The 13454-nt window shown below is 43.5% G+C and overlaps 2 protein-coding genes across 2 annotated transcripts; one reads left to right on the forward strand and one right to left on the reverse strand.

Annotated features, from left to right (window-relative positions):
• On the forward strand, positions 1 to 7619 carry ppp2cb (protein phosphatase 2, catalytic subunit, beta isozyme). The gene is made up of 7 exons (XM_061262312.1): positions 1 to 519; positions 3745 to 3954; positions 4169 to 4342; positions 4726 to 4815; positions 5104 to 5265; positions 6116 to 6234; positions 6874 to 7619. Exons 1-7 carry the CDS (start codon positions 418 to 420, stop codon positions 6944 to 6946), a joined length of 930 nt encoding a protein of 309 aa, XP_061118296.1. The 5' UTR covers positions 1 to 417; the 3' UTR covers positions 6947 to 7619.
• A 33-nt stretch (positions 7620 to 7652) lies between these two features.
• Positions 7653 to 13324, reverse strand: ubxn8 (UBX domain protein 8). Its single transcript, XM_061262313.1, has 8 exons — positions 13091 to 13324; positions 12482 to 12610; positions 12122 to 12192; positions 11476 to 11598; positions 10273 to 10419; positions 9399 to 9440; positions 8469 to 8543; positions 7653 to 8091 (listed from the first exon to the last, which is right to left on the reverse strand). The coding sequence occupies exons 1-8, from the start codon at positions 13173 to 13175 to the stop codon at positions 7921 to 7923; spliced, it is 843 nt and encodes a 280-aa protein (XP_061118297.1). The 5' UTR covers positions 13176 to 13324; the 3' UTR covers positions 7653 to 7920.
• Positions 13325 to 13454: the final 130 nt, after the last annotated feature.

Consider the following 13454-nt stretch of genomic DNA (forward strand, 5'->3'; position numbering starts at 1 on the left):
TGCGTTGATCTTGGGGAAATGCCTCTCTGATGACGTCGTGCGAGGCTAACGCAGAGCCGGGCGGCCATTATACAGCCAAGTTTCCCTGGGAAGGTCGGAGGGAAAAGGGAGCTAGCTTGCTATTTTCGGTACAGAATAACAGCCCTCAGACACATACTCGGCTCAGGGGCGTCGTGAACCATACGAATGTGATCGTAGAAACGCCCGGATAAACTTGTTATTGTGTTTTCTGTTCCGAATCTGGATATACGCAGAACGTAGCTAGACCCAAGCCCCTACCCCTGCATCCCATTTCGAGAAAAAAAAACATTTATCCAACGTTGGTAGCAAGCTATCAAGCTACTGTTACTAGATTTCCATTGTAGCCGCAAGTAAAGACGTTTTTAAACCTATATCCAACTCATTAGATTTTTTAAAATGGACGATAAATCTTTTACAAAGGAATTGGACCAGTGGGTCGAACAACTGAACGAATGCAAACAGCTGACGGAGAATCAAGTGAGGACGCTATGCGAGAAGGTAAGGAACTTGTTGGGTCGCTAACGTTAGCATGCTAGCTGAGAAGCAGCTTCCTAGCTTCATTGGAAGGCCATTTTGATATTACTTGCTGACATGTACATATTAGCATGTGTTTCAGTTGTTAGCTAATGATAGCTAAGTTAGCTAATTAACTCTGGCCAAAATCAGTCCAATGTTTTTGCAAGCTGTCAGCGATCGATTTTGCTCATTACACTTGCTACAGTCGTGTTATTAAATACTGTTTTGGGTAGCATGCTTGGCTGGTTAGCCACTTTATCCCTCGATAGTGCAAAGCAGCAGCGAATATTTGGGTGATTTAGCCGCTGATTTGCACTATGGCGGGATAAAAGAGGCCAGAAGCCAAGCAAGCCACCCAAAACAGTAGTTGACTAGCTAACGTTGCAGTCTGAAGTTATAAAGAGCTGACTTCCGCTTCTTATCTAACAGTTAACTGTTTTACTATCTTGTATTTCATCGAGTTACAAACTTGCTATTAACGTTGGTATCATTGGTGGTTGGCAAATGTTTGTTGATCATGCTGGCTTGCTGTTTATCATTTGTCACCTGCGTGCAACTTCGTGAGTTTATCCAGAGATCTGTCCATCTCGCTGTTCAGAAGCTGTTGGTCTGTTTTATTAACCTGTATTTATCATACAAGTGGTGCATCTTCCCGAAACGTTGGATCATATGTACGTAGCGACTGTAGCTACCGTTAGGGGATGCATAGCTACCTTTCCCCATCCTCTAGCCAAACAGTCTGTCAAAAGCTTTAAGCACAAGAGTGACACACTCGTGTACCCTGAGAACCCGAATAGACACTACCTGGCTGCTGCAAGTGGAGCTTGTACAGGCTGCTGTTGGCAAGTGGGATTGAGTTACATTTTAAGATTTCTAGTTTGCTCCATTACGTCACACGATGGATATACATGAGCGATGAATTCAAAAATGGCTTTGAAAGTTGTTTAAGAATAAAAATTAATATAGTATGTCATGCACTGACACAAATTAAGCTTTATGCCAGTTAATCCCGCATCGAAAGTATTTTTTCTCATGTATCGACTCATTTGGGTCAAGTGGACATCATTTAGTTGGAAGATTCGTTTTTTGTGTTTGTCACTGTTCACTTAGTAAGTAATGCCGTTGTTTTTGTTATATTAAGGCAGTGGATCGAACATTTTCTTTGAGAAGGGATTATAATTATTTATTTATTTGTATGCTTGGTTGGCAAATTGGCACTATTCCGCTTATGTTTAGATTCGCGTATGTATTTGTATCCAGACTCGCATAAGGGTTTGTTGGAATTTTGCATTTGGTTCAGAATAGCAGCAGCTTGGTCAGAACCCTGCTACTAAGGGAATATGGCTTGTCATTGCTGGGCTACAGAAAAAAATATCTTCAGAGCAAAATGAACTACTTTTAGGTAGGTCAGATGTAATGTTATGTATGCGAGAGTTGTGCGTTCTGATTTACGATTAGTTTCCACAAATATAGAAGACGTATATTCAGTCAGTGGGAGGACATGCTATCATTGGACATTTCTGTCACTGTGGTAGTGAACCAGACTAAATATCTCCCAAGAAGCAATCTGTTACCATGGCAATCGGGCACCCAGGCAGATTGAGGAGAGGGCGAGCTGAGACCAGCTAATAGTGAAATGATGGCAGCAGCTCGTTCTCTCTACTGGTAAAAGAGAATGAAAATGCCAATTGGAATGCATAATATTCTACTCACTCCTACTTATGTGAACGTACTGCAATACCACTGCAATACTTTTTGAGTGACTCTAAAGTGGTGCACACCCAAAAATACTGTATGTGGAGCAGTGTCCAACAGCTGTTGCTGTTATTGTCGGCACTGTCTGACAGTCCTTCATAACTTTCCAACATTCAATTGCCCCTCTGCCTTGCTGCTGCCTTTGATGTCTAACAGCATCATTGCACAAGCCATTCTTAATTAAAGATAGAGCTGTAGATTTAAACAGCATCAAAGCATGTTGTGTAACAAGAGGGGATAATGGCACATGATTGTTTTAGTCTAGATATTTACGTAAAGTAGGTCCACTGACTTGGTTTGAAGATTAAATGCTGAGCAGTTGTCGTTTCACTGATCTATGAGGACACCTTGGAGAATAATAGCTTGTCACTAAATGAGTGTATATATAGCCCATACAGGAGTACCAGTTACAAGAGGAATACATAATGCAGTGTGCATCTCACTTTCATCTTGGCTCTATTTAGGTAGTTCTGCTTGCCCTCAAAACACATCCATATAGTTGTATGGATTCTCATGCCTTTCCGTGACCAACTGATGTGCCTAGCTTAGCTCAACAGCCTTAAAATTGTTAGCCTAGATGGCTAATATATTGCTGTGCTCTGAAGGATGAATCTGGAGGCTAGCTGCAATAACAGCACAAGCACTGCAGCGCCTGTGCTTTGCGGTCAGTGAGGCCTGTGTCTCAGGTCTGCGCCTGCATGGTGCCGCTGCTGTGTACGAACACCCTCCTTCTCAGGCTTCTCAGAAGAGAGGGTGGGGCCGCTCTGCAGAGGTCGCCGTGGAGACGCACTCTTTCGCGCTGTCACCACGGAGACACTTGCACTCACTCAGATAACGGCGCGTTGGCGAAGCCTGTCCTAAAACGTGCCCCAAACTAGATTCACAGCCATTAAAAAACCGAATGTCTCATTTGGATCCAAACAGTGGAATAACAGTTTGTAGCCTGCAGTCTCAGGCAGTCTGACAGATGCATGCAATTATGCAGCCCTGTGTGTTTTTTTTGTATCGTTTTATGTTTTGGTCATGAGTGTAGCTTAGCATTTGAAATGTATAGAAAGCTAGTGTAAGCTGGATTCTTTTGGTTGATTATTCATCATGGTATTTTTTAGGTGCAATTCCAATGCGTTTCATTGTTCGGTCCTTAAGAGCTGTTATAGTGTGGGGCATTATAAAAGCCCTTTGATTTGAGGAGGAATGATTCTTGTTTTCAACACATGACCCTCCATTCCCACCATTGGCAGCACATGCTGTCACCGTTATTTCAGATCAAACGACAGGCAAGGCCCATAATAAGCTGTTGTTTGTTAGACTGGGATAAGATCAAAGGTTTCCTCGTGATCGTGATATTCACCAAGTTTAATAAATATCAGATCTTGCAGGACGGTTAAATGTCACCAACTGCGTGCGGTGCTGTTGCACTCCGTAAATCCGGTCCTCCGTCCTTTTCCGCAGGCGAAGGAGATCCTGACGAAGGAGTCGAATGTGCAGGAGGTGCGCTGCCCCGTCACCGTCTGCGGGGACGTGCACGGCCAGTTCCACGACCTCATGGAGCTCTTCAGAATCGGCGGAAAGTCCCCCGACACCAACTACCTGTTCATGGGCGACTATGTGGACAGAGGCTACTATTCGGTGGAAACAGTGACGCTTCTTGTCGCATTAAAGGTGAGCTGCCTTAGCCACTGAGAGGGGGAAGCTCTTGTCCAGGTGTTCTTTGTGTCTTATTCTCTTCAGTCCAGATCAAATCTAGATTCTGCCAGTGCCCACATTGGCTGGGAGTCATGCACAGCCGTGCAGAATTCACCGTAGGCTTGCTCACTCATTTTATTATTTTTCTGAGGGCCAAGTGACGAGTGTTAAATCCATTGTGCACTCCCAGGTCCGTTACCCAGAACGCATCACGATATTGAGGGGGAACCACGAGAGCAGGCAAATCACGCAGGTGTACGGCTTCTACGACGAGTGCCTGAGGAAGTACGGAAACGCCAACGTGTGGAAGTACTTCACCGACCTCTTCGACTATCTCCCGCTGACCGCGCTCGTAGACGGACAGGTGAGCCCCGCTGCACATCCATTCCAATTTATTCAGGAGAGGGCAATACCTTACTACTCATCTGGGTAAGACTGCAACCTGCCTCTTAATGAAGGGCAGTCTCAAGTGAATCAAATGGACACTACCCCTCAAGGTTAAACTAAGCAAGAATGCTTTGTACTGAATATGTTATTGTCCGTACAATAATTTATTACAAGTGCCACAGTATGTAAGTAATATGTGTGCGTGATTCTCAGGTTTATGAATAGAGCTGTGCATTCTAATGAGAGATTTGAAATCAGGGCTGTATGGGGCAAAAAAAGTTTCACTTGCTTTATTTTACTTTTATACTTTTAAGTTTAATGTGTCTTGTCACCAATGTCTCTCTCTTTCCCTCCCATCAGATATTCTGCCTGCACGGTGGCCTTTCTCCCTCGATAGACACACTGGATCACATTCGAGCTCTGGACCGTCTCCAAGAGGTCCCGCATGAGGTCAGTCATGGGGCAGAAGCTGCCTGCTCTCTGTCGCTATGGTTATGTCACAGTGAGGGCAGGCTGGGGCAGACGCAGGGTTCATGGATATCATGTACGCATTATTTCTCACATTGGAGTTATTTACACAACAAGCAGCAGCATGTCATGTTGGATTGGGGTGGGGGGTATTATTGATATAGCTGTTGTGATTGTGAGTCCAGTGACAGGCAGCCCTGTCTGGGGAGGCAGAGGGAAGCCGCTCGTCTCTCTGTAATGCACGTTTCCTGACTGATGTGACCGTTCCAGGGGCCCATGTGCGACCTGCTGTGGTCGGACCCCGATGACCGAGGGGGTTGGGGGATCTCCCCCCGAGGGGCTGGCTACACCTTCGGACAGGACATCTCAGAAACCTTCAACCACGCCAACGGCCTCACCCTCGTGTCCCGTGCCCACCAGCTCGTCATGGAGGTGAGCCCGGCCCCTTTCTGTGGCCCCCACAGTGGCAATAGCCCACTTATTGGCCAATCAGAGTTGAGTATGTTTGTCTGGTTGTCAGTTCAGGTTTTCTGGGAGGTCTGCATGACTTACCAGAGGGCAAAAGGGGGCATTTCAGCATATTTATGGCCTTGGATGCGGATGACTTGTGAGGGATCTGAGAGCATCAGTCCAGATTTACACACATTTTATTCAATCACAGGTTGTCACCCAGAAAACCATGAATGCCGTTGCAAGAGGGTTTCACGATGAATGGTTGCATGTTTAAGTTACTCGTCATAAGAATAAGTGTGTGAAACTAATTGAAATAAATAATTAATAGTGCATGAAATAAGGATTGATACAATCCCCACTGCAAGGAAGACAGAAGCTTCAATTATGTATCAAGGCCTTCCTCAAATATTTATTTGTAAACGGTGTCTGTTTAAAGCCAACTCTGGGATTGTGCCATTTTATATCTATCTATCTATCTAAATTGATTGAGGATAAACTGCCCACAGAATAGTCTTGTGACTTCATGAGAAGCGAGTATTTGGCCTTTTATGACGAGTCGCATCAAGGCTCTCTGTGTTTGTGGCTCACAAGACGGTGACTGTTCAGCTACATGGGGGAAAAGATCGTAAAATCAGCATGAAAAACATGATTCTCTCTTCATTTGTGTTTAGATGAAGAAAATGTAAATGTACTTTTTGTCATGAACTTCTTTAGTTTTGGCAATGACTGGACTGTGAATAGCGTTCTTTGTTCGGTGATAGAAATGCATTGTTGGGCATGGATGCGTTTTGATTTTACTGGAATAACGAAACATTTCATCCCCTTCCAGGGTTACAACTGGTGTCATGATAGAAACGTGGTCACCATTTTCAGTGCGCCAAACTACTGCTATCGCTGTGGCAACCAAGCTGCCATCATGGAACTGGACGATACTCTTAAATACTCTTTGTAAGTAAAATTTCACACCTCCTCCGTCACTGCCTTTTGGTTTCTCATTTACACAGAAAACCATGATTCATCTACCAAGTGAAGACATCGACTTAAAATTGTCTGAAAACCTCCAAGTGAATCAGTATTTTGAATCAGTAGTTTGTCTGTGGAGATATGTATGATTGGTGAAGTTTGCCATCCAATAAGTGAATAAAGCAGATGAGCATTGTATGTGTGGTAAGAGAATGTGCAGAAGCGCAGTGTTTCGCGTGCTGCAGTCAGAGCTGACTGACGGCTGGATGAATGCTCTCTCTCCCTCTTCTCCCCAACTCACAATCACTGCGATTAGCCTTAGACCGTAATGGCACTTATGTATAGATATCGTTACTTGTATAGGTATTGTTGTTTTTATTGGCTGTTGTTGTATTCTAGCTGCCAGCAGCGGTATGCTAGTTTGAAAGTTGATTGTACTCTTCAAGGGTTCTGAATTTCTGTACGTTTACACTAGGACTCGGAACCGTACTGTCCTCTCAGGTCCACTTTTGCACTTGTTCTTGTGATTGATTTGCACTTTGTTGTACGTCGCTCTGGATAAGAGCGTCTGCTAAATGCCACGTAATGTAATGTAATGTAATGTAACGTCTCCTCTCCCCACAGCCTTCAGTTTGACCCTGCACCCCGCCGTGGCGAGCCCCACGTCACCCGACGCACCCCCGACTACTTCCTATAAACGCCACCTGACCTGGTGTAGGACTGCACCAAGACTTACACAACAAAAAACAAAAACAAAACAAAAAACAGAAAAACCTTGACGAACCGTATATTACAGAGTGGGATCTGATACAACATGAAAGCACTAACATGGACCAAAGTGTGCCATATACGCCATAAGCATTTAGTACACACACACACAAACTGCCTGTGTCTCGGTACCGCAACACCTCGTCCCGGTCAAACATTGCCTGCTGTATACTATTCGTAGTAATGTCCTTTTATGTTCATGAGCTGTACATTACTTAAGGCAAAACAGAGAGAGAACTGTGACGATTTTCTTTCCCTCCCCCCCAACTTCACTGGACAAATTTGACATTTTGAGTTGGCATTGCCGGGCATGTGAACTACAGTATTTTATAATGATGCACAAACCTATCCCCGTCTACCCCCCCCCCTTTACTTCACCAAACACTATACTGTGTGGGAATGAATGCTTAAATGGAAGGAGAAACCTCTTCCTTTTTGGGAGTGTATGCTTTCATGTGTAAGAACCCCTTACTTACCCTGCCCACTCCCTTTGTCTAAACATACCAATTGTGTTTACTGTATCTTTTTTTCTGTATATTTGTCATGAAGTGATTGCATCTTCTTTGGTGTATTTGAACAAATAAAGTACTTTTGATCGCAAACACCACCAGGTTACTGGCTCTCAAGACTTGTAATGTTTTTCAAGAACAACATTTTTTTATTGATTTAATTAGGAATACAATCTGGAATCAACCCACTGAAATAATACCCACAAAGCAAGAAAACCAATTCAAGAAAGAAAAAATGGCACAAATGCATTCAGACCATTTTGCAATCGGTGGACTGACTGCTGTGTGCTGTAGTAACGGTCAGCCCAACCACTGCTTCGTCCAGTGTCCTTACAAATCATCTGCTCTGTAATGCTTCAGTAAATTTGGCAATATGAATCAGAGAATGGTTTCTTCAGGTCATAGAGGGGTCCTTCTCCTCCACATTAAAGACTGTGTCTGTGTTGATACCTGCGTCCGCGAGGGTCATGTCCCCTCCCAGGTCCAGTGGACTGCGGGGGTAGGAGGTACAGATGGTGTAGATGGCAGGGTGATACCCAGTCTTATGCAGCCAGTCCAAGAGAACCTACACAGCATAAGGAGTGAATGCTACTGTTCCATCAATAATGCGATCAATAAGTATATATTTAGCCCCTCCTCCCAACCCCACCAGCACCACAAGAATTAGGATTCTATTACTCCCTGTAGCCACAGCAACAGGGCCCTTAGACCTCTGTGCCCTGACCTCTAGTGTCAATACACTGGTACTGCAGATGAATGTATTTTGGTTGCCTGATGCAACAGGGGTCAGGGGAAGGTGTGATGAAATGTAACTTCTTTAACTTAACACCAGTGTATATTGCAGTTTTCCAAACCTAACAAGATAGAAAATGTGCATACACACAAGAAAGATTTGAATTGAGAGTCTGAATGTTCTAGGTTAATGGAGGATAATATGCATACCAGTGAGTTGTATGACTTCAGGAATTTCCTCCTGACAATTCTTCCACTGGGACACCTTAAAGCCACCCGCACAACCTGAGAAAGGGTTCAAATGTGCACAGTACCTCAGCATCCGTACAACAGTGTACTGTACGCCTTTAAAACTTTATGTCGCCGTTTAGTCCAGCACACTCACAGTTTCCACATCTTCTCAGTTGCAGATTATGGTAAATAAGAGTAAGACCATTTCAAATAGGCCTAGTGTATGATGAGCTTCTATCAAACCCTTCTGGAATGTCTAGCGCTAAGCCGTGTTTGCAGAAACCATTGCATGGGTCTGGATGCGTCTTGCTGCACTGCCACATGCAATACCAAAGCCACCAGTCCTGTGTTCATGCCAAATGCAGCTCCTAAACCTGGTTCCTCCTCTACACGTGACATGTTTATGTTCCAGTTTGATTGAAGGCAACAGAAGCTAAAGCAATAATGCAATGTGTACAGGCTTCCAGCTCCATTTGAATCCTAACAGACCAGGCAGTCTTTCTTGAGGAATTTTCACCAACAACAGCGGGTGCCAGATGCAGGAAATACCATTTCCACCTATTTCCTTTGATTAGATGATCTTTTGAGATCTGCCTATCTGGAGCCTGAGACCAAATAAAAGGTCAAATAAATGCAGTATGCAAGAGAATTAATTAATCAAGTAGCATTGTTTGAGATTCAGAAACAGATAGATTTAACAGTAAAGGAACAGTGCAAGGGATGGCATTACAACGCAATGATATTGTGCAACCAACGTAATGTGGCTTTCTGGTCAATTTGGTTACAATGTATTGCTTGGTTGTCTTTAAGAAAAATGTATTTATTGTACCTTATCCCTGATTCATAAATAAAATTTAAAAAGTACCAGGGTTTTCCTACATCGAATCAGACGCATTATAAACAACTCACCCCATCAGCATCGTCTGATGGCTCATCTGGCAAAACCACAACCTGTCCAATAACACACAGGGAGGAAATGCGGCCATTTATTAATCGCGCATTCCAAAGTGATGATGTTCAGTACATTTTTCTGCAGATTAAAAAAATAATGGCATCATCCAATGTTGATACATGAATTATGTATTCAAGTAAGAATATAATTTAAAAATTGGTGTGACGTGGCTCACTTCACTAAATAATTCTGGCTGTGTAAATTATTCTGCTTCGCTGAAAGCAAATCTCTTTCATGCAACAATATAATGCCCGGAAAGCACATAAATATGTTTTTACATTGAAAAACCCATCTAACAAGAGGGTGTAAAGGCGAGGACAACCACACAAGGGTGTAATTTTCCTTCAACATTCTCAATAACAGAGATGTCAGGAAATGCATAGATTTGGTCCACGAGGGTAAAAGTGCAAAAATTGAACTTTACACAACAAAAAAGATAAAAGACAGAAACCTATTTGTAAACAAATTAACCGAATTTGACATTTAACTGCCAGCATAAATTTGATATGGATCTCCAGCTATCACGCTCCAAGTGATAGGCAAAATCTCAAATGCAAATCAATCCACAATCCGTTATCATGACACAGAGGGAAATTCAGCAGATATAACCCAGGTGCGCCCAGTTTCCGCCAACTAGCACCACTGTTCCGTCAGGCTGCACAGACAAAGGCAGACAGTTTCCGTGCTCATTGTACGGCTATAGGAGGTGTGCGCATGCATTCATATTGTACAAGTGCCTGTGCACACGTGTAGAGCCGCTTGTATGAGTGCATAAATATGCGTGTGTGGGGTCACAGTGTGTGCAGGGAGTGTAGTTCTGAGTTCACTCACCCTCTTCACTGCAGGACGTTCAGGCTGTGGATGTGCTCTGGTGGCTTCCTCCGGTAGCTTTCTCCTCCTTAAAGCCTGCTGATTCGGCGTGTCGCTCCCCTCCTCCTCCTCCTTCACCTCGGAGTGCGGCTCAGGTGACTCTCCCTCCTGCACAATAATATAACGAGTGCTTAGAGCAACAAGAAAGAGGTGACTGCAAGGATGCTGGCTGTGTTTCCACACACACCTCAGCTTGCCAAATCACAGCTGCAGGAGGCCTGCCTGTACCCAATTGTCCTCTAGCTGAATGCTAAAATTCCCCTCCACAGCAATGCATCCTGGGTTCAGTGCCACTAAAAGGATGCTAAAGCTAGTATGCATTATGGTCTGTATGTGGACAGCAACGCAGGTTCTGCTGCTTTGGCTCTCTACTCCAGTACAAGTGATAGAAAGAGTGAAGCGAGAGAAATAAAGGAACTGATCATGATCCAAAGCATAACACCTCATCTCTGAAACATGCTGGAAGTAATGTTATGGTGTGGGCATGTATGGGTGCCACTGGAACTAATTTCACTTTCGTCTTTATTAAGAAAGCCACTGCTGCAGGACAGCAGCAGGATGAATTCTGAAGTGCACAGAAACCACTCATCTGCTCAGATGAAATCAAATCCTCAAAACTCATTGGATGCTGCTTCTCCTTGCTACAGGACAATGACCTCAAACATACTTCTAATGCAACCAAGATGTTTTACAGGGCTAGGAAAGGCAATGTCCATGACTGGCCAAGTGAATAACAGACCTGAATCCAAATGACAATTTGTTTCACTTGCTGAAGGCAAGACTGATGGCAAAAATCCCCTGAAACAAACAGAAACTAAAGATGGCTGCAGTACCTGCCTGGCAGAGCATCACCGGGAAAGAAACCCAGTGATGTCTCTGGGTTGTAAACTTCAGGTTGTAAACAGAGGGTGACACCTATAGCATCACTGGTCACCTTATTGCATTTAACACCTTCAGATTATCTTTACAAATTAGTCTTTATGCTTTTATCCAAAGCGATTTACGAAAATCTGGCATTATAGATTAGAATCACAATCACACATAAAAAATTTTTTTTAAAGTTGCTCCTCACCCCCAATGGCAGTTACATTGCAGCAAATGCTACTGTTCCATCTCAGCACAGCCCAGCACAGTTTTTTAGTTTTTTTTAAAGTTGTTCCTCACCCCCAATGGCTGGCCCTGGGTCAGTTTCCAGCCCTCCCCTGTCATGCGGTAGAAACGCTCCACCCTCTTCCTCAGCCTAAACTCGTTTCGAGGCCTCAGCACAGACTCCTGGTAAGACGTTGCCTTAAGAGAGGACAAAGAACAGCAACAAGTTCAGCACTTGTAAGAGACTAAGGTCTATGTACGATAAGAAAACATATTTGCAGCTCATCTAGCATAATTGTAGCAACCAAGAGAACACCCGCAATGACTGGTGTATACTGTCTGGCTATTATGTGTTATTATGTGTTAGGGAGTTGCAGTAATCCAAGCGGGAAATGACGAGTGCCTGGACTAGCAGCCGGGTGGCTTTCTCCGTCAGGAGATGACAGATACGGCGTATAAGTCATGAGCCATGTCATAAGTAGGCCCACTGGTGGCAAATGAGGTTGGAACACATCCCAAACCAAGAGGGTTTACAACCAGGTACTCCACCTGGGAGTGGAAAACAAGTCATTGCAAGTACACTATGTTGTGCATCAGCTATTACTGCAAAATCCAGAGCATTCTCAGGTCAGGTCTTGACTTCCCAGGGCAAATAGCAAAGATGATGTCAATGTGTTTACCAGCCTTGCTGCGCACAGTACTTTCCTCCATCACACATTACCTTCTCAGAGTGTTTCATTTGTTGTTCCTCCCTGGCCAAATCTTGTTTCTGTTTCACATCTTCGTCAGGCACTTGAGAACAACAGACACATTTATCGGCAGTTCATGACACCAGCACAGCACTGACACCTAACCATGTTTTCACATGATGGCTCTAATTGGGTTCACTGAGCTAAAATGGAATTGAAAAAAGTGTCTATTTCCACGCTTCCTTATACTTCACATTGATTACCATACACAGGCTGAACCAAGACATGTATGTTTTGAAATGCAATTTTTGTCATGTCACAAATTGACTGAACACAAAGCAACATTTTGCACATCATATTTCCCATATGCATGCAGACAAAACTTGACCTACCTTCCTTGTGATTACGAGGAGGAGAGGGAGAGGAGGGTCTCAGCCAAGGATATAAAACTGACACCAGCCAGCTAGACAAACCTAATAGGAACAGGCCTCGACCTGCGAGTAGCAATACTGCCCTGACTCCTGCGATTGAACATACAAATTGTATTAACTTATGTGTTAGCTACCTTGCTAGCAGTCCGAATAAACATGACAAACATAACCTACGAAACTGTGTTAGCCAATTCATACTGGGTATTCATACTTGTCCCATACTGACTGGTGAGCTAACGTAACGTTAGCATAATACACTAGCATTAAAGCTAATCAGCTAACGTTATTTTGGCTAGACTAGGGTTTCTCATTTAGCTAACTTAGCTAACGTTACATTTTCTCACCATGGAACTGTGCTAGCTATGTTGGTTAGCTTGTTAGATAACATTAGATGTAGCGATAAATACGAAATGTGATTATTATAGTCGTCATGGAATTATCAATCGACAGGTCGTGAGATAGCTAATTATTTAGACCAAGCAATAATCAATTACAAATAAAATATTTTGATTTAGCCAGCTCGACTGAGTTAGCTCACTTTCACACTAGCTAGGTAAAGAGTTAACCTACCCATGTCGGAATTTTTCAAAAATACAGAACAAAAAAGGGACAGGGACAGAATCCCGAACAGCACAATAGTCTTGGAAGCAGTCATTTCTTTTGTTCATATAGCTGGGTAAATATCGACGAACAAGTTAAAACATTAATCATAGACGGAACTAGCTAACAATATGTAAACAAATGTTAGCTAGGTGCATTTACGGACTTCCTGGTTGGGACACGCCCACTTTCTTGTTGGATCGACAAGGTGGCGACAGTCTATGCGAGAAACATGACATCGCCCCCTATCTCAATGAAGTGCCATTTTATACTGTATCTCCATAATTATCAGTGGGTGAGTGACGTGATTGTGAAATTGGATTTTATACTCTGT

Source organism: Conger conger, chromosome 12 (assembly GCF_963514075.1).
Source record: "Conger conger chromosome 12, fConCon1.1, whole genome shotgun sequence".
Classification (NCBI taxonomy): Eukaryota; Metazoa; Chordata; class Actinopteri; order Anguilliformes; family Congridae; genus Conger; species Conger conger.